Source organism: Apus apus, chromosome 27 (assembly GCF_020740795.1).
Source record: "Apus apus isolate bApuApu2 chromosome 27, bApuApu2.pri.cur, whole genome shotgun sequence".
Lineage (NCBI taxonomy): Eukaryota > Metazoa > Chordata > Aves > Apodiformes > Apodidae > Apus > Apus apus.
In genome coordinates, this window is record NC_067308.1 from 1,034,817 (window position 1) to 1,061,043 (window position 26,227).

Genomic DNA, 26,227 nt, shown 5'->3' on the forward strand with positions numbered 1-26,227 from the left:
AATAGTCTTTATAATCATGTCTTAAAATGGAAAAGAATTCGTCCTAATCCTCCAGAGAGAGTATATAAAAATTACAGAATCACAGAATAGTGATGGTTGGAAAGGACCTCTGAGATCACCAAGTCCAGTCATAAAACAAATAAAATGACAACAACCAAACCCAAAAAACCCCAAACCTAACCAAACAAAAAACCCCCACACCACCCAAAACCCCCACAACCCACAATCTCAGCCACTAGCACATGCCCTGAAGTTCCTTATCTACATGTTTCTTGAACACATCCAAGGATGGTGACTCCACCACCTCCCTGGGCAGCTGTTCCAAGTGTCTGATGACTCTTTCAGTGAAGAAGTTCTTCCTAACATCCAGTCTGAACCTTCCCTGTTGCAACTTCAGGCCATTTCCTCTGGTCCTATAATTATTCACTGGGCAGAAAAGGCCATCACCCACCTCCCTACAACCTCCTTTCAGGTAGTTGAAGGTGGCAATGAGGTCTCCCCTCAGCCTCCCCTTCTCCAAACTGACCATCCCCAGTCCCCTCAGCTGCTCCTGATAGGACTTGTTCTCTAGACCCTTCACCAGCTTGGTGTCTCCTCTCTGGCCACGCTCAAGCACCTCCATGTCCTTCATATAGAGAAGGGGCTCAGAACTGACCCCAGGATTTGAGGTGCAGCCTCACCAGTGCCAGGTGTAGGGGCACAGTCACCTCCCTACTCCTGCTGGTCACACCATTCCTGATGCAGGCCAGGATGCTGGTGGCCTTCTTGGCCACCTGGGCACACTGCTGGCTCATGTTAACCCTGCTGTCCACCAGCACCCCTCCTACTAAATTATTTACACTACAAAGGGAAAATTCACAGAATCACAGAATACTTCTGGCTGGAAAAGACCTTTAAGATCATTGAGTCCAACCATCACCCAACTCTACCAAGTTCCTCCCCCTTCCAACTCCAGCTGTTGGTAATGATTCTGTGATAATCACATGAAATACAAACTTATTTCAAAATGAAAAACCTGATGGGTCCACACATTTGCAGTTACCTAGAACCTCTTCAATATCAGACCATGACCAGTGGTGGATCATGTCCTAATCCCACCACATTAGCCCAACAGCAGCACTGAAGTATTTGAAATAAACCATTTTTCTGGAATACACTAAACAAAAGCCTGGAGTTGTAGAAACACACACAACCGGAGCTGAAGTTTCCTGCAGCTACAAAAGTTCCTGCTTCTCAGCTTGAGGAGGACAAGATTCGATGAGCAAACCCCTAAGTACACAAAGTTCATAATTTTGTCTCCCAGTCTGCTGGTTTCAAGAGATTTTAAGAAATTCAAGTGAAAAATAAAATGAGAAAGGCAGTATTGATGCAGTGTTGTTTTTAATACGAGTCAAAGGCAGATATAAAGACAGACAGAAATGAGTCTCCATTCCCAAAGGCACGTCACGCCCTCCTACCTCTGCCCTTCATTCCCAGGAAATGTTTTGTACATCATCACACCCAACAGAAAAAGGCAGTTTACAAAGAGCGGCAGCGTCAAGGAGCAGGAAGCTTTCCATCCAGAGGACAGCTGGGATGGCAAAGTAGCAAGCAGACACAGAGCAGAATCCAAATCAAATGTCCCAAACACTTCAAGAGCAGCGCAGAGCACCCAAAGCCACCTTGGGGGGTGGCTGCTGTCCCCAGGGCTCTGCACAGCTTCCAAGCTTCCTTGTCAATCGGTGCTTGCCAGGTCTGGGCTGGACTTCATTCCAGGGACATTCCAGCGGGTTTAGCAGGAATAGCAGCTCCCGTAGCCAAACCTTTGGCCGTAGCGTGAGCCGAAGGGGTAGCCATAGCGGCCAGAGTAAAAGCCTGGGTAGCCACAGCAGTCTCCAGAGCCATAGAGGCCCCTATAGCCTCCATACAGCCCCCCATAGCCATAGCAGTCCCCAGAGCCATAGATGCCCCGGTAACCGTACAGGCCCCCGTAGCCGTAGCGGTCCCCGAAGCCGTAGAGGCCCCGGTAGCCGTAGAGGCCCCCGTAGCCCCGGTAGCCACAGGGGCTCCCGCAGTCGTAGCCCCGGTAGCCATAGAGACCCCCATAATTGCAGGAGGAGTAGCAGTCATCGTCACACTGGCTTTGGAGGAAAGTCATCTTCTGTGGTGGAGGTACCTGGAGTGCAGCAGCAGGGGAGGAAAGCAGAAGAAATCAGTTCCTCCAGGGACACCGAGCCCCAAGGTTCTTTGCTGGCCCCAGGAGACCAGGGAGAGAAGCAAAATGATGACCCAAGTCCTCAGCTCCTTATCAAACCCCGTTTCTATCATTTTACCATTTGTCTTTTCTTGCTCACTGAGACCTGGTAAAAGCACCAGCTGTGGAATGTACCTGTTGCAGCTCAAAGCCTCCCTGCTGCTCTTCCAGGATATTTCTTGGAGAATATTGGTAGGATCTAACAATCCTAAAATTCTTTGAGGACACTGGCCTTGCAAAGAGCTCTACATTCCTGACGCTGGCTTTGCAAAGAGCCCAAATCCTTCAAGAAAATTTAAGTCATCTGGTGTTTACCATGAGAACATAATTCAGCTTTGAGGTCCATCACTCCAAGCCCCATTTCAGTAACTTACACCACTTTTAATTGGCATCTGGACAGTCCAGATGCAAGAAACTATGGAATGTCAGCACCCAGGAGAACATCTGCTGTCTGGCTAAAGAGACCTGAAGACCTCCCTTAAAATAGATTTATGAAGAACCCATCAAGGGTCATGGTTGGGAAATCCTTCACTAACTGCTGGAGGCAGCTCTGCAGACCTGATAAGCAATGATCCTTATATATCTATTAAATTAATACATATATTTATATAGATCTCCTTGTATCTATTCTGAAGCCAGATATCCCAGGTACCAAGAGGACCAGGAAAGTTTCAACCCCAACTTTAAAACCTGAACCCACCAGCTCCTGCACCTCAGCAGGCACAGCTCCAAGGTGCAGAGAAACCTGACGTTTGAAAGAAGCCACGACCGTAACAGAAATTATTCCACCCTAAATTTCTAATCCTCACAAAGAAACTCAGAGGAGAAAGGCTTACCGAGCTCACCAGGAGGAGGAAGGCAAGAGAGATGATGAGGAGCCTGGAGCTCTGAGCCCTTTTTATACTGCTCCTTGGCCTGCCCGGCTTAGATAAGACGCCCTGAGTATTTAAAAGATTTGTAGCCTTATTGGCTGGAAAACAAATTTGCAAGTACACGTCAGATCTTCAATTAATATAATTTTCTTCATTGTTTGGGATTATTATTTTGTTCCCAGCCTCCCATATGTCACATATATTACAGGTTTCTTTCATCTTTTTATTTTATGGGCCAGCTGCATTCCTGATACCATTTTATTGTCTTCGCTGCCAAAAGTGAAGTTTATCTTATAGACTAGAAAAGCATTTTTAAGTTCTCAAAACCATTGGAGGGGGAGAAATTTTCAATTAAAAAAAAAAAAAAACACAACAACCCCAAACCAACCAGGAAAACCTTCCCACAGGTTGGAAAATATCTGTTTTCACCAAAAGCTCTGCTGCACCATGGTGTTCCTGCCTCAAATAAATTAAAATGTATGGTTTTGGTGTTTTTTTTTTACTTAAACCCACAGCAACTTCAGGAAACAGGAGCTGGGCAGATAAATCTGAATTGCATTCCGAGTGTTCATGGTGAGGAGCAGTCATGCTGCTGCTTGCACAGAAGGGATGTTTCCAGCTTATTTTATTTGCAGTCAAGTTCAAGAGAGGGCTTGACCTCGAGTTCAGCAAAGTGGAGGATACAAGTATGAACTTGGCCTGGAAACTAATAAATCACAAGGATTTGGTGAAATGTACTTCATGCTGTTTTCCAAGGAACTACATGGATGTTTTCTTCCCAAAGAATCAACCACAGGTATCAAATAGAGAGGAATGCTGGAGCTTGCTGCAGAACTCCTTGTATGACCTTCACCTAATTTCTGGCATTAATTTGAATATAAAATAAGGGCAATAATGAGCAAGCAGGATGTTGAGGCTTCCTCCAAATTTTGAATACCAAAGCACTTCATAAACACTCATTAATGTTTCCAATTTGCAAAGTGTTGCAGGATTTAAATATTAATAGTTTGTCACTGAAAGACACCCCCGGATTTAATAATATGGTCACAAGTCTCTGCAAGGTCTCTTGTTTCTAAGTCCTAATAAGGTTAAGCATTCTGTGTTACATGAAAGTCAATAACCATACAAGAAACTCTTCCAAAAAAGGAAGAAGAATTTGGGAATACTCCTAAAGCAGCCGGAAAAATGTCTTTAAAATGGCTGTTGTAGAACCCGAGACAAAGAAAATCAAACCAAGAGGTCCCCACCAATATCACCAGGCATGTTCAGGTCATGAGGACTCTGAATAAAAGCTTCAGGATGCCAAAGAGGAGCCTTCTACTTTTCTCCCCTACACGTTGAACCAGAGATGCAAAAGCCAAGCAACTGGACGTGACTCCCTCCAAGCCAACTGTGCAACCAGTAATGGACAAAACATCTCCCAAAATGCTTCCTATCCATCCACCCACAAACAATTCCCTGCCATTTTACTGGAAATGTGCTGAGCCCATTTCTTCTTGTTTTAAGATGAAAGAAATTCTGCTGGGATGGGGTGTGTCATCACATCAAACTCTGGAAATATGAAAATCACTGACTCCAATTACACCAATTGAAGGAATAATGCACGTACCAAGATAGGTTGTATAACCCACACCTGAGATCTAGAAGGTATATAAAGGGACCTACAGCTCCAAGATTTTATTCACTTCTCTCCACCTGCTCTCCTCGGTGAACCAGGTAAGTCCACACTGACTCTGCTCTCTTTTTGAGATGAATCTATCCGAGATACATACAGATCTTTGTCTCTATAAATATTGGTGGGTGTGTGGATATATATTCTGTAAGCATTTTATTTATTCATTTAGCATAGAATGGTTGAGGTTGGAAGGGACCTTAAAGATCATCCTGCTTTAAGCTAATCACAAATCAAAACTTCTCTGCAATGTGAAGAAATTCCTTCACTGAGGCTTTTTTTTTTGCTTTTTTATTTTTGGCTCTTTCTGTCCCTACACAATAGGAGGCTTTAAAGCAGTGAAAATTTGAAGTTTTGCTGCTCATAAGACATCTCCAGTTTCAGATTCTTTTTGTTAGGTGTTGGGAATTCAAACCTCTAGATAAAAACTTTATGAAATGTTTCCTGCTTTAAGACATCCTGGAAGGAAATTCCTCCATTTCTCCCCATTCTTTGAGTTTATACCACGTCGAGTGGCATGAAGCTCCAGGGGAGATAAGGAGATGCACATGTTAGGTTGTTGGTCTCATCTGAGCCAGGGTGTTTTTCTTTAATATATTCAGATTTCCCTAACCTCTGGGGTGGCAAAGTTCAGTCCTCATTTGGTAAAACCCATCTTTTCTTTGGTGTCAGCCATGTTCAAAAGTTGAGGGGGGAAACAGAGAAGTTCTTTGGGATTCAGGAGAACAGCAAAACAAAGGAGATGGCTGAGAGGAGGAAGCAGCTCTGCAGGAGGGAGGGAGTTGCATTCCCTCAGCCCTGTCCAAGCTCTGAGCCTTCCTCCTGCTGCCACCAACTCACCTCACTTCTTGGTGTGTGTTTCAGGTCCACCCTCATCCATCAACCATGACTTTCTACGGGGACTTCTATAACAATGGACGCTACTCCCTCTATGGCTATGGAGACCTCTATGGCTTCGGGGGCCTGAATGGCTACAATGGCTACAGATTTGGGGGCCTGAATGGCTACTATGGGAGCCCCTACGGCTACCGAAGCTTCGGGAACCTGTACGGGAGCAGAGGCTTGCTTGGTTATGGGGGCTTCTATGGGTCTGGGGACCGGTATGGCCTTGGGTATGGCCTGGGTTCTTATTTTGGCAACAGATACTTCTACTGAAGCTGTTCTCCGTGCTGAGCCAGCAGAAAGACCAACCAAGGAATGAAATGAAGGACACGGACTCACAGCTGAGCTCTCGGTGCTGAGAAACGCTGAGTACCCACACCTCTGGCTCAGGGCAGGGGGACCTGTGGGTGCCAGGCTGTGTGAGACTACCCCAAATGTAACCTCTCTAATAGCTTCTCTTTCTTCAACTACTACTCTAAAGGGCAACTTGAATTACAGCAAGCGCTGAGGTGTCTTTACAGCGTGCTGATGGAGCAAAGCAAGACTTTCAGGTGTGAGCAAAGTGCCTTTTAAGTTCATTCACATGAGTTTCTGCAACCACCATGAACGAATCCACTTTGCTCAGCTAGAAACTTCCCAGATGACATCTAGTAGAGAAGCTCCTGTTTTCTACCCGTGCTGTGCCTCAGCTGGCAGGGAAGATGATTTACTAGCAACTCTGTGAGCAAGAATCATGTTTGGAATGTCAAACTCCACCATTTCCACAAAGAGCATGTGTCATCCAGCATCAGAATCTCTGCTTGCTCAAGACCCTTTTGTAAAGCTTGAAACTCATTCTTTCTGTTCCTCCCTGTTTCTCATTTTCATTAAAATCATTCTGCTTAATAATATCAGGTGTCCAGTCTTCTCCTTTTGTCTGTGCTCATGCACCACTGCCACTAACCAACCATACAACAAGAGGGAGTTCTAGACTTCAGATGTTAGAAAGTACCACCACATCTTCATCTGAAATGCTCCAACCCCAACTACTACCCCTCCTAGAGTAGGAGGAAGTTCTACCTTATTTTAAGCTAACCTGTGACCCTGGGTTTATGAAAGTACTTCTCCAGAAAAGGGCATCACCTGGCTGCATTACCAAACACACATACTGCTGAAGCAAATGGGGTTTGTGCTTGAAAAAGAACTTCCAGCAGCAAGAGATTGAGGAGAAGACTCTGGGTCTGCCAAGGAAAGAGAGCAAGGACAGACAAGGTTAAAGACACCTGAGAGAAAAGACCACAGGCAATCAAGCCATGACCATTTGCTGGAGAGATCATCTCCTTTGCAAACTGAGCTGCCAGGTTATTCAGGGAGTTCCTGTCAGCCTCTACCATACCACCTTAGGAGATGGAGAAGTCTTGATTTAGATTTCTAATGTTCAAGATTATAATCTGGCACAGAACAAGGTGGTTCAACAAGCACAGCCCAGACAAAGCGGCAGGGAGTCCATGCAAGCCCCGTTCTACATCAAAGAAAACACCAGGAGTCAACAGTCCTGTTGGAGCAACTGTGAGGGGGCAACTCTGGGATGATTTTCAGGAGACACTTCACATGGCTACCCTTGCTCTTCTCGTGGTGGCCACCTGCACAAGTCTTTCTGCATTCCTCAGCTGGCAGAGCAAAAGGGAGCAAAGAGTAAAGACAATAACTAGAGGAGCAGAATGGAGAAGCATTTTCCTAGGCAGAAAACCAGCAATAGTGAACAGAAGAGTCCCTGAGCTGTAAATATTATTCCTCCAGACCAAAGGTTTTGTTGTGTGTGTTTGTTGGTTTTTTTTTTGCATTTGTCATTGCTTTCACTTAAACCATTTCACCTTGAGCCAGACCACAGCAGAAGATGAGCTCCACAGACCCATTTCCCTACCTGGGAAAGAGCATCCTCAGCCAAGAGAGGGGCCTGGGTTGCTGTCTCCTTGCTTGGAGATCAATTCATAGAATCGTGGAATGGTTTGGGTTGGAAGAGACCTTAAAGATAATTTAGATCCAGGCCCCTACATGGGCAGGGACACATTCTTTGTGTCCTGGTTTGAGCAAGACAAAGCCAGAGCAGGACGCCGCAGGAAGAGGGTAAGGACAGCACCTCCACCCTCACCTTCAAGGAGGGTATGTGGGCAGTAAATCAGGACAAGCCTTTGAAACAAACAGCAAAGCTATTGAGACATCTGTAATCCTTCTGCTGCCTGCTGTCAGCAGCAAAAAGGGCTGGGTTCCCCAAGGAAAACACTGAGAAGTGGTCAAGTCTCCCACCACCATAAACTCAGCTTCTCTCCCTGGGAGGCCCTTGGGCACAAAAGGCTTTTCCCACCTGCTTGAACAGAGCAAAGGGGCTGCAGAGAGAGAGAGAATCACAGACTGGTTTGGGTTGGAAGGGACCTCAGAGATCATCTAGATCCAGCCCCCTGCATGGGCAGGGACACCTCTCACCAGCCCAGGTTGCTCCAAGCCCCATCCAACCTGCCCTTCAACACTGCCAGGGATGGGGCAGCCACAGCTTCCCTGGGCAACCTGGCCCAGGCTCTCCCCACCCTCACCCTCCAGAATTCCCTCCTCATCTCCAACCTCCAGCTCCCTCTCCCAGTTTTCATCCCTCCCCCTCATCCCATCCCTCCCTGCCCTTGTCCCAAGTCCCTCCCCAGCTTTCCTGGAGCCCCTTCAGGCACTGGAAGCTGCTCTAAGGTCTCCCTGGAGCCTTCTCCTCTCCAGGCTCAACACCCCAACTCTCCCAGCCTGGCTCCAGAGCAGAGCTGCTCCAGCCTTGGATCATCTCTGGGGCCTCCTCTAGCCTCTCTCCAGGAGCTCCATGTCCTTATGTTGGGAGCTCCAGAACTAGACAGTTCTCCAGCTTCCCATTTTGCTCTGAAGATGCCACTTCTCTCGCTGTGACCCCACCTCCCTGGATGCCCCCCGTGCTGTCTCCCAGCTGAGCAACCTCAGCCTTCCCTTGCTCTCCCAGCTCCAGGGACCCAGGACACAGCCAGGATCTCCTGCTCTGCCACAAGTCAACCTTATGCAAACACCGGAGCCCAACCACCACACCAGGAAGGAAACCAATTTGTCACCCCAGGGGCCCCTACCACAAGACTCAGCTTTTAATTACCAACCATGGACTGGATCATTTTATTACCAATTCATTCAAGAACCTCAAGGTGATTAAGAAGCCCCAGATCATTGCAGAATTGGGATCCAGACCATCCTCTACCCCTCAAGCATCAGTCAATTGCAGTGATGCTCCTTTCCCATGGCTCCATCCTAATGTCTCAGGAAGGTCTGAGATCCTCAACACTTGTTCAGTGGTGGGTGAAGAACATTTTTTCTGTTTCATTGGGTTTCATGACCTAAGGCTTAAGAAAAGCTGGATGATTAGAGGAACTTGGTGCCTGCCCATCAGATATTATCTGACAGATGGCTAATTTAGCTAACAGAAAACTAACTCCTGTAATTTCATTTCAACTTCTAAACACCAGTCTGGAGCAGGAAGTATTTACTGCTTGGTTGTGGGAAATGACCCATTTAAATGTACCTTGTGAGCAACCCAGACACGAGGCACACTGCAGGAGATGCCTCCAGCACAAAGATTCACTACAAGAATCATTTTTAGAGAGTAAACTCATCCCAAGTGAGAAATTGGGACCCTGACTATGGCACAAGCTGAACACATTTGCCAAATATTTCTTCAAGAGTGCAGTATTGCAGCAAAAACTGAAAGAAAACTGAACCATTGTGTAGGAAAACAAACAGCTTTACTGAAGGGAGCTCAACAAAAAGCATTTCATAATTCATATTTAGACAAATATTTAGCCCATAAAGCAATAATGAATCTAAAAGGTATTAACAAATGCTTCTATTATCTTTTGAAGAAGATTTTTGGCAGCTTGTTAGTAAGATACTTTATATCTTTAGTCCTCCAGAAGCCACAGGGCATTTAATGAGTAGGTTTCATATCAGAATAAAAGGTGCATTATAAAGAGTTCCAGGGAAACCTACTGTCAAAACTTCCAGATTTTCCTGACACATGGTGTTTTGTGGTAACTGCAAGTCTTAAATTCTTAGGTGGAAAGTTCAACCTGAGAGGCCTCATTAATAAACTTCAGTTCTTTGCCAAATCCACCATTAACATAACAATAGAGATTCCTTCATCTGGCTTTTGAGGTTTGGGGATTTCTCTTTTGTAGGGAAGAATTTATGTGGTTGGTGAGAATCTGGTTTAATCACCTCCTCAGAGACTCACCAGCAGCCAATTGGACACTGTTACCAAGCCTAGGCAGCTCTGGTTTCCTTACACACGAGGGAAATAATTCTCCAAAGGTGACTAGTATAAAATAACCCAGCATTCTGAGGTCACCTTGCAATCCTGAATTAGACTCTGTAACAAAACTTTAATACCCTACATAACATTTCAAACACATCCAGCAGCATGGAAAGCTTGTGAATTGTTTATTATCAACATGTTCCTGAAGAAATTCAGAATCCCATGAATGAAGATCACACCATCCACCCTCCCATGCACAGGTGATATTAGTGTAAAATGCTGAGCACAGCAGTGAAGCCAGAAATTTAAATCTTTATACCCAAATAGCTGCTTTTGGCTGTAGATCCTTCTTAGTGATGCCAGCTCTTCCTGGTCTGAGGCATCAGGTCACTGCCTGGATGGGGAGGCTGATCCTGAGGGCACCAGGGAACACACTGTGCCAGAAAACTGAGGAAACTTCAGTACTGAGGAAAGAGCTCCAGAGCTGAGCAGGACCAGGACCAATGAAAGTAAAGATGTCCCTTCACAGAACTGCTGCCCACAACTACAGTACGGAAGTTGCTGTGGAAAGGAGCTGCATCCACAACCCACCACCAAAACCCTCAAGAACCTCACTGTCTTAAAGCAGACCAATAGAATCACAGAATGGTTTGGAAGGGATCGAGCGATCTAGATCCAACCCCCTGCATGGACAGGGACACCTCCCACCAGCCCAGGCTGCTCCAAGCCCCATCCAACCTGCCCTTCAACACTGCCAGGGATGGGGCAGCCACAGCTTCCCTGGGCAATCTGGCCCAGGCTCTCCCCACCCTCACAGCCAAGAATTTCTTCCTAAGATCTTATCTCAATCTCCCTCTGTCAGTTTGAAACTTCACCCTCATCCCATCCCTCCCTGCCCTTGTCCAAAGTCCCTCCCCAGCTTTCCTGGAGCCCTTTCAGGTACTGGAAGGCCACCATGAGGTCTCCCTGGAGGATCAGAGGAGAACACACACACACACTCACAGGCCAAACCCATGTTGCAATGTCATGTTTAATGAGAAAGCAGCAGATCATACAGAGGCAGGACAGGACAGATTACAAATTGCCTGTGACCTGGGGGCTGATGCAAGATGATTCAGGTAATAATTAATGTTGTTTCCCTGTTGCAGCTTCACGTTGATACTCAGCCTTGATCAGAGCAAGACACAGAGCACAGGCACAGAGCAAGGGCTGGTTGACTCCACAACCCCTTCCTAGGGTAGCCACAGAAAGGATCTACAAAGGGCTCTAAAATGAATGTCATACCAAATCCCTTTAGGCTGCCACAATGACACCTACAAGTCCCCAAGGAATGAGCAGTATAGTCCACAGCATGGAGAACAGAGCCCTTGGAAAGGCAGGAAGGTGCTAGAAGAAGGAAATCAGGAAGGATAAGCTGAGAAGGATGTACATGGATTTTTTCAGAAGATCTGAAGATCTATTAGATGCACTTAATGGCAGCCCCAAAGGCTGTACCCTGGAGCTCAGCCACATATCTACACCCTGCTTGTCATCTTCTAGACATTCTTCTTTCAGCAACAACTCCTGAGGTTTAGCAAGGTCTGCAGATCCCAACCGGGTACCCCCGTTGCCATCTGGCCCCACCATAAACGTGGGAGGCCCCAGGAGCACGGGCAGCACTGAAGCCAGTTCCAACTTCAGGAGCTCCTGCAGACCCCACAACGCTCTGCTGTGGGAAGGTGCTGAGGATAGGGCCAGGGAAGGTCACCACCACTGGTGGAGGGTAGATCACCACCGTGGAGTCAGGGCACTGCCGGACACAGGGCTCGTTGCAGCTCTCCGCGATGGGCTGGGGCACAGCCACCCCACAGGAGGTGGCACCACCATCAGTGCATGGGCTTAAGGACTGCACCATTTTTCAGAGATGGTTATTCTGAAGTGCAAGGGAAGTGTATTAAAATAAGACAAAAAAAAATTCTTACAAGTTTCATGATCAAACATAGAATCATGGAATGGTTTGGGTTGGAGAAACCTAAAAGCTCATCTAGATCCAACCCCCTGCACGGGCAGGGACACCTCCCACCAGCCCAGGCTGCTCCAAGCCCCATCCAACCTGCCCTTCAACACTGCCAGGGATGGGGCAGCCACAGCTTCCCTTGGCAACGTGTCTCAGGGTCTCACCACCCTCAGAGAGAAGAATTGCCTCCTCCTGTCTAACCTCAGTCTCCCCTCCTCCTGTTTTTATCCGTTCCCCCTTGTCCTCTCATGACATGACAGTAAGAGACAACCAGAGGGAAAGGCAGAATTTTCACAGCTATTTGCACAGGATTCACCCTGACTTAAAAACTACAACAGCTCTGTTAGAAAGAGGAGTTCAGATGGAACTTACCTACTTCACAAGAGAAATAAGAGAAATGATGATACAAGATCTGATCTGGAGCACTTTTATACCCGCCCTCTGCCTGCCCAAAGCATGAATCACTCCCTGACATAACATCCTAATCAATTACTAAACCCATTTCTTCCAAGACTTAACCTTGTTAATTAATGTCAACTGCTTGAAATAAATCACCCTTTGTAATTATTAGTTTGTCCTCCCACCCTGCACAACCCGGACTTTACTGCCTTCCAGTCCTTGCTATTTCATAACCTTATTTAGAGGGGACACTATGTTGGAGAAAGACAAACTGTTTCTAATGGTTCAGGCTTGATGTCCTCCATGAAGGGACTTGTTCCTGAGGAGGTGGCCCACAGCCACTTGCTTAGAAGAAAATAGATTTGACTCAGCCTAGGAAGAGTTGCAAAAAATGAGGGATTAACTTGTGGTCTTGGCCCAGGGGTTCATGATTCTGTGATGAAACTGAGCAAATACAAAGCCCAGGGAAAGCTCTGCAAGAATCCTGAATTGTACAGACTTGTGTAGCCAAGTCAGTCAGTGCAGCTCACCCCACATACCAAGCATGTGTTTGTTTAAAGACCCAATAAAAAGGGGAAAAAAAGGGGCATGGCCACATTTTGGATGAAATTAAATGTCCCCTACTGTGAAGCTATAAAACATGATGAGAGGAATGGCAAAAAGGCCATAAAAAAAGAGCATGGCTGAGTCAAGGCCTCGTCAGGGATTTTTTCCAGGGAGTCGCTTCTTCAATAAAAAGGGCACATAAAGTCATTATAATAATAACCCATGTTGCACATGTGGACCAAGGGGTGGAAAATGCATTTTGGAATGCCAGCTGCTGATGAGTTGCAAGTGCCAGTGTGGGGTTATCATCCTTGTTAAACACTTCTGACAGCAGCAGAGTCAGCAGCCAAGGCTGGCAGGGGTGTGTGCCAGGCAAGTCCCATGGGGGAGCAACTTGGCCATTCTGGTTTACACTTCATTTTACTTGAAAAACAAAGGTATTTTGCTACTTCTGCAATAGAGAGGACTTGTTTGGGCTGCTCTATTATGCTAAACCTCACCTTCAAGCTTTCCTCCTTCCTCTCAGCAGCTGTGTGTTCTTGCAAGGAGAAAGAACGTGCTGAAGAACTTTGGAGGAGTCTGAGGTGGATGTGGTGACACTGCAGAGCAAAGCTCTCCCTTTCCAAGGAAACTCAGGAGAAGAACCTACATCTCATCCAACTGGCAGCAAAATTACTCTTTTTTCACTCCATTTGGAAAGCAGAAGTAGACCCCACTGCATGATATGCTACTGTCAATCAAGATTTCCTCAGCAGAGGGAAATTGCTGGGTTGCTTTCCTGCTTTAATTGCCAACTGTGATTTATCTTCAGTGTCATCCTGTTTGATGATGACATCACATATTTGCCATTCCTTTGGAAAAATGGCTGTGCTTTTTCTATAATTAAGATAACCATGTGAATTGCATCATATTTCTTTATCTCCACGTAGATTGGGTAGCAATGTATCCCTAAAGTAATTCCTCAAAAACATTGCAATTAAATAGATAAGCACTGTTTTCAAGTGAGCCTGCTGAAGCAAGAACCCTTCAAACTTATTTTAAACAATGTGTTCATCATTCTACCTTGAAAAGTCAAGATTTTCAATGGGAGAGGAATCCACACTAGCCCAGGTTGCCCAGGGAAGCTGTGGCTGCCCCATCCCTGGCAGTGTTGAAGGGCAGGTTGGATGGGGCTTGGAGCAGCCTGGGCTGGTGGGAGGTGTCCCTGCCCATGCAGGGGGTTGGATCTAGATGATCTTTAAGGTTCCTCCAACCCAATCATTCCATGATTCTATGATTTCTTTCCTTCCCTGCTGCAGACAGCTCAGGGCTCATGTCACTGCAGAGTCCATTTATCTGACCACGAAGGTCACCACCACTGAAACCAGCCACACCAACACTCTCTGAAACCATTTTCAAAGCACCTCATAAAAGCTCATTAGTGTTCTCAACAACTCATGTTGTCACAGTTATTTTGTTTAACAAGGGTATTGCAGCTGTCAGCTCAAACACCACCAGAGAAGACAAGGAAATAAAGGTGATGAGTCAACTGGTGAACCACAACCAGAACTCGGTGCCTGAGAGTGTGTCCAACAAAACCCTGCACATATCAGCTCAACTCACCAGTTAAAACAAGCTTAGGAATCACATTCCAGCACCTTAAAAACTAAAGATACTAAACACACACACAGAAAAGAAGCCCTGGTCAGTCCTGTCTGGCACTTCTGCTCACATCTTCATAAGCAAATCATGTTTATCTACAGCAGGTGGGACTTGACTCTTGAGAGCTTGTTCTGAGGAGTCCTGCAGAACTGCAAAGGCAACTGCCACCAAATTGCCACATACAGACCCTCAGGTGCCATTTGCTAGTGCTGAGGAGAGCTGATTTGCAGGCAGGTTTCAAGTTTTAATTAGGAAATCCAAGCTCTCAGCACTTCTCCAGTACCCAATCACAGTTGTGGAATGGACACCTCTTGTCTTCCAGGTATGGCAGGGACAGCTCTGACATTGCCCAGATCCTACACCCTTCACAAGGCCCTCTCCATGCAGGAGCAGGTCCACCCTGGCAGTGCCAGATGCTCCACAGGCTAATTCAGGCAGCTGAGGAGCAGACACCTCTGTGAACCCTGCAACCCTTTTGGTCCTCAGCTCCTACTGGAACAAACTCAGGGGAGGAAGCACCAAGAGACAGCACAGAGTAACCAGTAAAGCATCCAAGCTTTACCAGCTGCATCCTGAGATGCAGAGAGTTACATTTGCCTTTTTCTGCTCCTGTAGGACACTGGCAGCTTGAGCTAGACTTGCAAAAGTCACTCTGCCCTTAATGAACACCAGGCTTTTCAAAACAGAGCTCTGCCACACCACCCTGCCAAACGCAGAGATAACAATCCTCTGTTCTGCAATTTAAACTGGCATAAAAGACAAAACTTTCTGTTGCTTTCCCCTGTGGCAGCAGAAAGCAACCCCAGTTTCAGCTGAAGCGTCTGGAAAGCCAATAAATGATAGGCCTTGCACAAAAAGTTGAGAACCTCAGCACTAATCCCAGATACGTCCTTGCCTCACTGGCTGGAGCAGGTAGGACACTTCACAGCTCTGTCTGGAACACTCCTTGTTTCAGGAGTAACAGGTCCCTGCTCCACAGGACACCTGAAGCTATGAAAGATCTTAAGTGCAAGGCTGCAGTTTCAGCCAGGGAGAGGAGGAGAGAGTCAGGGCAGCAAGATCCAACAGCAGAAAGGAGCTTGTCCTGAGAGCTGGGGGTGTTCAGCCTGGAGAGGAGAAGGCTCCAGGGAGAGCTTAGAGCAGCTTCCAGTGCCTGAAGGGGCTCCAGGAAAGCTGGGGAGGGGCTTGGGACAAGGGCAGGGAGGGATGGGATGAGGGGGAATGGTTTCAAGCTGAAAGAGGGGAGATGGAGATGAGATTTGGGAATAAATTCTTGAGTGTGAGGGTGGTGAGACCCTAGCCCAGGTTGCCCAGGGAAGCTGTGGCTGCCCCATCCCTGGAAGTGTCCCAGGACAGGTTGGATGGGACTTGGAGCAACCTAGGCTGGTGGGAGGTGTCCCTGCCCATGCAGAGGGTTGGATCTGGATGATCCTTAAGGTCCCTTCTAACCCAAACCATCCCATGATTCTATTAATTCCTTGTGCTCCATCATGTGGTCAGTGGATTCAGGGAGCACGAGGGAGCCACAGCAAAACAAGCTCCACAGCATCTTCAGAGGTCTTTTTCAAGAACCCACAATGCCACAAACACTCAGCATCATGAATCCATACCAGCACTTTGCAGAAATTGTTAGATTTCGTGGGTTTTAAGTATTTTTTTTTTGCTATCAGCCATGACATGCATTGAAACTCCCAGATATGTCACTTGTGACAAGGTCAGGCAGGCTACCAGGCTCCAAATTCAGTTTGATTTGCACAGCAAGGAAGCATCTTTTAGAAGAACAAAAGGTTTGAAGCCAAAAAATAAAGCAGGTAAACTGCCGTGGAGTGAAAAAAATAAATCAGAGGCAGCAGCTCTGAAGTGGCACAGCTTCCCTGGAGTCAGCAGAGGTGAGGATGACTTACAGCTGCTCCAGATCTGCCTACCAGGGGAGAAGTAATGAAGCTCTGCTCTCCACCAAGTGGCCAAAGGGCACACCTCTAATGTGGTGGCCTTCAAAGGAGAGTGAAGCTGTTTGGAGAACCCCAGCGAGGGGAAAGCTCTCCCATCCCTCCCCTGGTGCTGCATCATCCTGGTGGCACATCAGCAGGCAGAGGTGACAACAGCAACAAAGGAGCTTTCTGCATCTCCCTTCATGGTTTTTCAGCCATACTTTGTGCTACACCCAGGCTCACAGAGGTCCTGGGCAGCCAGAGGTTGCAATACTGTGTGTTCATTTGGGGAACTTCCCTGTTTAAAAGCTCCTTGTCTCGGTTCATCGTGTTTTCTGCAAAACTTGCTTGCAAACACTTCCCATTGCCCCAGATCTGCTGAGCTCCACCACTTTTGGACATTAGTACTGCAACAAAAATGCGGGTGATTTGCATTTAAATGCGTCTGTGCACCGCAGCTGCCTGCCCTTTCAGCAAGCTGGGCAGCAACAGCCACGTTTTTATTATTCCTAATTAAAAGCAAAAAGGCTGAGAAATGAGGAAGGCATTTCGAGTGTCTCTGCCACTCAGAAACCTCTTATCAAGCTTTCAGGACTGTCTGCAGAAGCAGACCCAGGTGGTTAAATTCCAAACGCCACGCAGTCAGGTTAGCCCAGCCCAGGGAGAAGGGGAACATGAGATCAGAGCTACCCTCTGGGTGCCAAAACCCACCCATCCAGCAGCAAGACCAACCTGCCTCACATCCCAGCCCTGCCCTTGGATGCTTGTGGGCTGAAATCAAACAGCAGCTCAGTCATTTAACACAAAATTTGCCCTTGACAGCGTTACATGAGGTCCTCTGTGACTAAAGATGGTAGAATTCAAATCCTCTTCCAAAATGAGTGTTTCAGCAGCAGCTGATAACCAGCAGCCCCACCAAGAAGAATTCAAAGGGACACTCCAATAAAAACATTCTGAAAGCAGTTAGGAGCAAATTAAAAGCAAACCTTTCCAGTTCTGGGTGGGAGATCTTAGGAACACCTGAGAAAACTTTGTCCCATCCCAAAGTCTTACTCAGTCCTTGTCCCCAGCCACTGTTCCACAATGGGAGGGACAACTCTGGGGCTTCTCAGAGACCACTTCAGGATCTCAGCAAGAGGCAGGAGGACCCCAAGCACCTGCAGACAGATGCTGACTTCACAGGGGGGATTTGTTCTTTCCTGATCTGCTTTGGTTTACCAGGTACCTACAGTTCAAAACCCAGCAGGAGTAGCAAGGGCTGCAAGAGCAGGACAACAGGGTGATTTACAGTGGTACCATCTCTACCAGGCAAGAGCTGAAGCCACCAGGAGCACTTTCTAGGTAGGAATTTGCTCTTTAGGGAACTTCTGATGCAATCCAAAACCACAGCAGTGGGTGGCTTCACCCCCACACCATAAAAACCACTCCAGGATCAGCATCCTAAGTCACTTCTCCAGCAGCCAACCATCCACAGGAGAGAAGACCCACAGGCTCCTCTTCCTGATTTTCCACATACAACCAAAACCACCTTTTGCATCAGAAGGGACCAGAGCACCATCCAGAGGAGGGAAGTTCCCCCTGCAGGTCCCCAGAGCTGCCTTTCCTGGTCCCCAGCTCTGCTTCCCGTTGCCAGCCCCTGCCCAAACCCAGCAGCAACTCCCCAAACGGGGCACAGACAAGTTCTATCTGCACAAAACAACATTTATTGCAAATAACACCGGGGTCTTAACGGCCAAACCAAAAAAGAAAGCACAGCCGGATAGTCTGAGCCTCAAGATATCGGGGCAGCAGAACAGAATGTTAAAGCAATAGTGCAAAAAGGCATCTTAAAAATCAAACACCCAACTCATACTTAGTTGACAGAGGTTAAGTATTTAAATGCCAGCAACTTGATCAGTAGACCTTATGTTAGATCAAAAACATTAAAATAATACCTAGGCAAGGTGATAATAAGCAAAGATTATTGTTACTATCCAAGGTCTTAAAGTTCTAGAACTCATCAGTGAGAGTTTTCTCAATATTTAAAGCCAGCTAGTAAAGACACACAGGGAGCTGATCTCTCTCACCTTTCACAGCCACAGCCCAATGTCCCTTGTCTCTCACCCTCTGAGGAGTGGCCTCCTGAGCAGGTGTCCCCACTGGAGAGGAGAAGGTCCAGCAGCCTCCTGGGGACAGTGTCCAGGAGTGTCCCCAGTCAAAGATCACACCAGGCCTTTAGAGAATGAGGTGATTTACTGCTGGCATTACATGACTTCGCCAGACCTCCTCTCATTGAAGAACATGAAAACAGTGGGAAAACCCAAGCAGATCCTTTTCTCAGCAAGCAAACTCTTTTGTTTCTCTCTTTGTTGTTATTTTGTCTCCCTTTTGGGCCTAGTTATGGCCAGGCCAGGCTCCCTGTTCTGCAACACAGGAGAGCAGCTGGAGTTACAGACATCAGCCTGGCCTTCTGTTTGTGCCTTCAAGGTTTTGTTTCCAGCTCAGAGCTTGCTTGGCCCTTTCCTTTCCCATAGGAAGAGGATTTGAATCACAAAGGGAAACTGAGGCACACTGAGATGGAGTGTCCTGATACAAGCACCTGCTGCGCAGATCCTTGCATCTCCTGCTGGGTCACAGGTGATATTCTATTACTATTTTTCAGCTTATTTTTATAGTATGTTTGAAACCAGCTTTGTGTGAACTGACCTTACAAAGCACGTGGCTGCCTTGATTTCAGTGCATTACTTTTAAAACCCAGCCTGCTGCAGACAGTGATTTATCTCCTTGCCATGACCACACCAGTGACCTGATAGACATGCACCTTGCACTAGAAATGAGGCTCAGGATTCCCAGCAGCCCAGAAAACATCCCAGCTCTCCCAGCCCATCTGCAGCTTCGCTCTGCCCTCCTCTGGGCACTCCCTGCTTCCACAGTTCCTGGTTTTTACAGGATCTCCACCAGCAAGGAAGCCAGCAGCTGCTCTCCTGCTATTGGCCAAGCTGCAGCTTCTTCTGAAGCCCACACAGCAGCTCCTCCCCTCCTCAAAACGGGCCAGGTCAAGGACACACTTCAGTGCTGGCAGCCCAATGGTGCACAGCTGCTCCGCACCCAAACCCCTGGGGACAGAGAGGAGCAAGCAAAGGGTTAAGCTGCTGCTCCCCAAACTGTTAGGGAGGTGCTTTGATGCCTCGGAGGGGTTGAAAAGCAGGTAGGAACTTCTCAAGAGTGTCCCCCTGCAGCCCAGGTATCAGGCAGGATCCTGCCAGCTTGGCTTTAATTCCTTGAGAAACTACAGAAACAACCAGCAGAGGAAAAAAAACAAGAGCTAGAGCAGCCCCAGGACTGCTCCAGCTGAGGACACCAGCAGTGAAGCACAGTCCTCCATAACAGCACACAGGTTAAAACCATCAGAAACCATTTCTTACTCCAGTTTTTGACACAGGAATGAAGTACCTGTAGTGGTGTCACAGCAGAGCTGGCTCCAGACTTACAGATCCCACTTAGACGAGTTCTGCTTGGAGAGGTCTCCTCCTTGCTAGCAGAGTCAGCCCTGGGTGGGTTTCAGTAGAGAAGCAGCTTGCAGGTAAATGAACTGATCCACATAGGAAGGTTTTGCTTCTGGAAAAGGAGTCCCAGCAAAGTTTTCTCCACTATTCAGCTGGTACAACTGCCAGCACTTCCTCAGTCCATTACAGAGAGGAACAGAGTTTTCTTGCTGCATTCAGAGCAATTTTTCTTTTTCCTAAGCTCCAGGTATATCTCTACCAGCTTCCTAACACCAGCTTAAATAAAGCACCCACTTCTAACCAACTCCTACATCAGCAGCTCCCTCAAAAGACCTCCTGCACCAGAGGAGAGCAAAGGTTGAAGGGGGGATATTAATATTTCGTGGGTGCCTGGGCCATTGGCTAATGAGCTTGCACAGCTGAGGACAATCTGGCTCTAAGCAGAGGCTGAGGGAGCACAGGTTGAGGCAGCAGCTGGTTTGTTGCTGGTCAGTGTGCAGGTGGGGGGTGCTGGGCTGATAGCATTTGTTAGTTTTGGATTTGCCTCTTGAGGGACTTTGCTTTCCTGTACTGATGCTCTGTGTGGGTCTGTCTTTTGGTTGCTGAAGCGGGAGTTGTGATCTGGTTTGAGCAACTTCTTGAGCATTTTGGGTAGTACCAAAATAGGACCTGGCAAATCTTTGTTGTGCTGGGTTTGTGGAGAGGGCTTCTTTCTCTCCAGCATAGAAACCTGTCCCCTAGTACTTCAAAGCTCTTTGCAAAACTGAAACCACATCTTCATCTCTTTTCTGCTCAAAACTTTTAGAAAACCTGAGCATCCTGGAAGCTGAAGTAAAGAAAGGCTTGATTTTATTGTTTTGTACCCTGCTGTGATGCATAAGCTAAAAAAGGCAGGTGGTTTTGGGCAGGGCTGCTGAGCTTTGGAAGACATCAATGGGTTTTGCAAGGTTTGGGGGGAAAGGGCAGTAAAAGCTGCCTGGCAGCAGCTTGTAGGGAAGATTCTCCATGTGTTCCTGTGATTATTTTAAACGCCCGGTGGCTCTAGCAGGAACATGGAATCACATCATAGAATAACCAGCTGCTTTGGGTTGAAAGGACCTTAAAGTTCATCTAGATTCAACTGCATGGACAGGAACACCTCCCACCAGCCCAGGCTGCTCCAAGCCCCATCCAACCTGCCCTTCAACACTGCCAGGGATGGGGCAGCCACAGCTGCCCTGGGCAACCTGGGCCAGGGTCTCCCCACCCTCAGAGTGAAGAATTTCCCTTTGATGTCTGACATCTCTGCTCTGGGATTGGAGAGGTCCTGCTTTTTGAGAAAAGTGACATAAACTCTTCCAAGCAAGGAGAACGAGCTTAGATGGTCCTAGAGCACCATCGTGTGGCAGTGCAGGCGCTGAGCTGGAGGAATGTGGCCTGTCCTGACTCAACCACCTCTGGTTCCTGGCAGAGCTGCAGGTGCTTCTTGCAATGATGAGCTGCAGAAGCAGAGCTCAGCTGATCCCCAGCCCAGATACTGCTGTGGCTGCAAACCCACGAGGAGCCAGCCAGACCGATGAGCTATTTGCACAACACTGGTGGTCTCCAGGGAGCTCTGCAGGGCTAAAACTCTGCCCTGGATCAGTAAAAGGGGCAACGTTTCACCCGCAGCTTTGTTGGTTGATGCTCTTCACTGTGATGGGAGGGCCTGAGGTGTTGTGTAAGGTGGATTTTGGCAGTGAAGGCATGAATGTGGGTGTGGGAAGGCAGGGGAACAGTGTGTCTTGCTGTTGAAATTGCAAGTTGCTGCTCTGATGACAAACTCCTGGCTGTAAAGTCAGCAGTGAAGTGATGCAAGCCTGGCCAGCAGTGCAGAGGGAGAAAAGCAGGTATTTGATGCTGGGGACTCCTGTGGTGGTACCGGTTTGCCCGTGACTAAAGAAAGTGGTGGTGAAATGGGCTGGTTTAAAAGGCAAGAAGTGGTAAAGCTGGTAAATGCTGGTTTCAGGTTACTGTGGGAGACCAAGAGTTTCGGCTGCAAAGGTCAAACGCTGCCTTTTGGCTGTGGAGGGCACAGGCCTTGGAAGATCCCTGACCCAAGAGTGCCAACTCCATCCCACACCTGAGGGACTCACTATTTGACTGGAGCTTCTGGGAGCTTATCCAGCCCAACCCATCAGTTTATGCAGGTGCCTGTCTTGTCCTGGCCCTGCTCATATCCTCCAGGATATCCCCAGAAGCTGGAGGCTCAGAAAGGAGAAAATCCCATTTCATCACTGTCCTTGGTCCTGTGTATCATGTCTTTTCACTGCAGGAAGAAATAAAATCTCTCTCTCCAACCCAGCTCTCTTTGGGTGGTGATGATGGGAGGAGGCTGAGAAGAGTGAGGAGGACTGACCTGCATTGCCATGTGACTGTGCTGTGTGTGTGTGGTTCTAGAAGGAAAATCGGAGGGGACACACACTCTCCCCTTGAAATATGAGACATAAGGAGCCCTTCAGGTGTCCCCACCATAGGCAGAATCATCATAAAATTGTGGAATGGTTTGGGTTGGAACGGAACTTAAGATCATCTAGATCCAACCCCCTGCATGGGCAGGGACACCTCCCACCAGCCCAGGCTGCTCCAAGCCCCATCCAACCCGCCCTTCAACACTGCCAGGGATGGGGCAGCCACAGCTTCCCTGGGCAGCCTGGCCCAGGGTCTCCCCACCCTCACAGCCAAGAATTTCCTCCTAATGTCTAATCTAAATCCCAGAACGTCCTGTTTCTGATGTGTCCTACTCTGTCCCATAAAACAAGTCATGGTTTTGCTGTCTTTTACTGCTGTTCTCATGTAAGTAATTAAGGATCAGCTGTTGAAGGGGAAATTCTCCGTAAACCTTAAAAATCCTAAGGGCCTGGAACCATGAGGTTTCCCCCTGCTCCACAGCTGTCAAGTATAAATCAGTGCTGGTTCTGATGGACCCTGTGTCCTAATTCAGCATAGGTGCATGGTCAGTCAGTGCCCAAATGGTGCCATGACCTGGGGTTGTTGGAAGGGGTCCCCTGTGCTGGTGGCATTTCTTCCTCCAACCACCCTCACCTCACTGTCAGCCCAGCCAACCCTGTTGCAGTTTCAAAGCTCTTGTGAAGCCTGTGGGGAGTTCCCAGGCAAATAAATTACCTGTCGGATATGACCACTGAGGATAATGAATGGGGCAATTAAAGACTTTCCATTTGATGACTGTAATTTGAATGGGCTGGTGTGGACCAGCTGAATAATATGGGAAGGAAGCTGCCTCAGTGTCACAGGTAAAAACTGGGCAGATGACCCACTAAGCAGCTGGGTGGGTCATCAAAATAGGAAGCTATGCAGTTCAACTTGCCAGATGATAAGCAGCTCCATCTCCCAAAGAGTTTGTCCTGCTCCCAACCATGGGATCATCACCATGGATCCATGCTGGACACTCAAATGAGGTTGGCCATGACGCATTTTGAGTGCTGCTGGTGCCCAGGTGACAAATGATATGTTCTTCTACCAAGTTCTCCTGGCATTTCAGAAATGTTGTTCCCTGTTGGGGATGAGGGAATGAGAAAAGAAAACCTGCTGAGGAGGTTCTCCTGGTGGCCATCACTTCATCATCACCCCAATCTCTTCTGTCACCCAATTCCAAGGGGTGCTGGGCATGAGCCCTTCAAAATTAGATGTGAAGTTACAAGGCTTGGTGCAAAGTAGGATAAAATCAAGACTTGCTCCAGTATTTAGTGCTGCAGACAGTGAAACAAGACCAAACCCCACTGGTTTCTTGCCCCTCTTTCCAGTGGATGTTGTTCTTTTTCAGAAGATTTTGAAATGTTGAGTTAATGAGGACGTGATCTACCCGACTGGGTTTACTGGCAGACAGCAGAGTTGCCTTCCATGGGGAGAACCTGCTGTGATGATAAGCTGTGAGGAAATGAAAGACCTGGATCTTCTCACACTGGCAAGGCCCAGGAACAGCTTCATCAAAGCCAAAGGACTTTAAAATATTCCTTCCACCCAATGCCAGTGGGTTGGAGAGTGGGCAGATGTCAACTGCTTCCTGTGAACATCCTGTCACGTGTCCCATTTCCAAAACCGGGGATGTCTGAGCCACAGCCCTGAGCTGGATGGATTAGTCATCTCCAGTTTGAATGTCCCATAATTGCCTGGCAAACCACATTTTCCCTTATCAGGGCAGGAAGTCTTGCTTGGAAGGAGATGTCTCTGGGTTCAGTCACCCCACAGAACTCTGGGGTGGGTGCTGGCTGGTGGTCCCTTCTATATCTCATTCCTTATCTGTAACCAGAAGGAAATGGTCTTCTCCCATCTCATAAGGTGACGTTGATCTTGGGGCTCATTTTCTGGTCAACATCTCACAGGTGGGAAGTCCAGCACCAGAGATAATCGGCTGATTTGACTGGAACTGGAATTATACAAACAACATCGTCCCTCTCCCCAGGCAGAGGGAGATTGAGGCTGGACATGAGGAGGGAATTCTGGAGTGTGAGGGTGGGGAGAGCCTGGGCCAGGTTGCCCAGGGAAGCTGTGGCTGCCCCATCCCTGGCAGTGTTGAAGGGCAGGTTGGATGGGGCTTGGAGCAGCCTGGGCTGGTGGGAGGTGTCCCTGCCCATGCAGGGGGTTTGGACCTAGATGGTCTTCAGGGTTCCTTCCAACCCAATCCATCCCATGATTCTATGAATATGGGCCAAAGACTGACATGTGAGGGAAGGTTTTGTCGCTGTGGGATTTAGGTTGCCTTATGCCCAGTCCCTGCTGGAAGTTGTTCATCTGCAAGCAAACCAAGAACAAGCCTTCAGAAATTGGGTGCTTCCTGTGACACCACCATGAAGTTCATGCCTGAGACTCTCTCACCCTGTGGCCACTGGGAGCCAGGGAAGAGAGAAGGCAACCACGGTGTTGGAGGTGCCCACAGCACCGAGGTGCCTTTCAGCACGTTCCCCTTTGTGCTCTCATCTTTGCTGTCAGGACAAAATCTCTCACTGATGAGACCGTGGGTGTGAAAAGAGATCTGCATATCTAATGTAGCTGGGCTCTTGCTCAATCCTGCCTTATCCTCCTTTTGTCTTCATCTGCCTGTCGCTGTCTCACTTGATAAGACTTGTCTCCAGGTTCAGGTTTGCCAGAGAGAACAGTCAAGACCTTGTATTATTAACTGAATTTTTTTTCAAAGCGTCCTTCCACTTTTTCAGAAATCTCAGACATTTCAGTCTTTTAAAAGTAACCATTCTCATTCCTGTTGGCCCACCCTGCTGTTTCTTACCACGTTCAGCAAACACTGGTTGAAAAAGTGAAATAACTGAAAAAAAAAAAAAAAATGTTTTCCCTCTTTTGCCTGGTAGATCATTTATCCTGTGATCCAAGTTTGATACAGGATTGAGGCAAAAACTTCTCACTTCCACATGTCACCTAGCTAAAAACCCCTTGAGGTGATCAGCTTTTTGGTGTCTGGCAGACTCCAAGTGCAGAGCAGCACCCAAGCACACCCACCACCCAATTTTGTTCAGGAGTAAAAACTGAGCAGTTGGAGATGTTTCGATCTGCAGGACATTTCCTTGATGTCCCCTCTGTCACACACTGTGATTTTAACCAGACAAAGCTGTGTTGGGGTGGGCGGGCTCTGCTTCATGCCCTCACAAAGCTGCAGTGGTGCTGCTACCAGCAGGGCAGGCCCAAGCCACCCTGTTTCATGTCTCCCAAATTCCTGTTGTGGCACTGGTAATTTCCCAGTGAGCTTGGAAAGAATGAGGAATCAAGATGGGAGAAAGAAGAAAATGGGCAACAGGGTGTGCCCACGGTTTTAATGTGTGTGTGCAAACTGGGGGGACCAGTTAAAAGTGAAACCTGGAAAGGAAGCCACAGCTGGGCAACTGACTGCTCAACTGCCAAAGCCATTTATTAATTATTGGGGAAAGCTGTTCTTGTTGGGGTACACAAACCTCATCATCATCTGCATTGAGATACAGACCCTGCCAGATGCTGAAGTGAGGAGAAATGCTCACAGAAGGAGCCCTAGCCAAGGCTGTAGATGGTTACATGTCACCTCCCACCAGCCCAGGCTGCTCCAAGCCCCATCCAACCTGCCCTTCAACACTGCCAGGGATGGGGCAGCCACAGCTTCCCTGGGCAACCTGGGCCAGGCTCTCCCCACCCTCACAGCCAAGATTCTCCCTAATCTCTTGCCCTAAATTCCCCTCTTTCCCCTTCAAACCGTTCCCCCCCCCCCCCGCGCAGCTGCCGCTCACAGGGCTGTCCCGCCCACCCCGCTGAACCCGCTGCCCA

At 47.9% G+C, this 26,227-nt stretch overlaps 3 protein-coding genes across 3 annotated transcripts; 1 reads left to right on the top strand and 2 right to left on the bottom strand.

Annotated features, from left to right (window-relative positions):
* Positions 1–1,771: 1,771 nt before the first annotated feature.
* Positions 1,772–2,137, bottom strand: LOC127394922 (keratin-associated protein 21-1-like). The gene has a single exon (XM_051641229.1). It carries the CDS (start codon positions 2,135–2,137, stop codon positions 1,772–1,774), a length of 366 nt encoding a protein of 121 aa, XP_051497189.1.
* A 3,525-nt stretch (positions 2,138–5,662) lies between these two features.
* Positions 5,663–5,932, top strand: LOC127394886 (keratin-associated protein 19-2-like). Its single transcript, XM_051641191.1, has one exon. The coding sequence runs from the start codon at positions 5,663–5,665 to the stop codon at positions 5,930–5,932; it is 270 nt and encodes an 89-aa protein (XP_051497151.1).
* A 5,585-nt stretch (positions 5,933–11,517) lies between these two features.
* Positions 11,518–11,841, bottom strand: LOC127394869 (claw keratin-like). The gene has a single exon (XM_051641157.1). The coding sequence runs from the start codon at positions 11,839–11,841 to the stop codon at positions 11,518–11,520; it is 324 nt and encodes a 107-aa protein (XP_051497117.1).
* Positions 11,842–26,227: the final 14,386 nt, after the last annotated feature.

Bases quoted from the DNA above. Each gene is read 5' to 3' on its own strand.
- LOC127394922 (XM_051641229.1), bottom strand. From the start codon at position 2,137: ATGACTTTCCTCCAAAGCCAGTGTGACGATGACTGCTACTCCTCCTGC.
- LOC127394886 (XM_051641191.1), top strand. From the start codon at position 5,663: ATGACTTTCTACGGGGACTTCTATAACAATGGACGCTACTCCCTCTAT.
- LOC127394869 (XM_051641157.1), bottom strand. From the start codon at position 11,841: ATGGTGCAGTCCTTAAGCCCATGCACTGATGGTGGTGCCACCTCCTGT.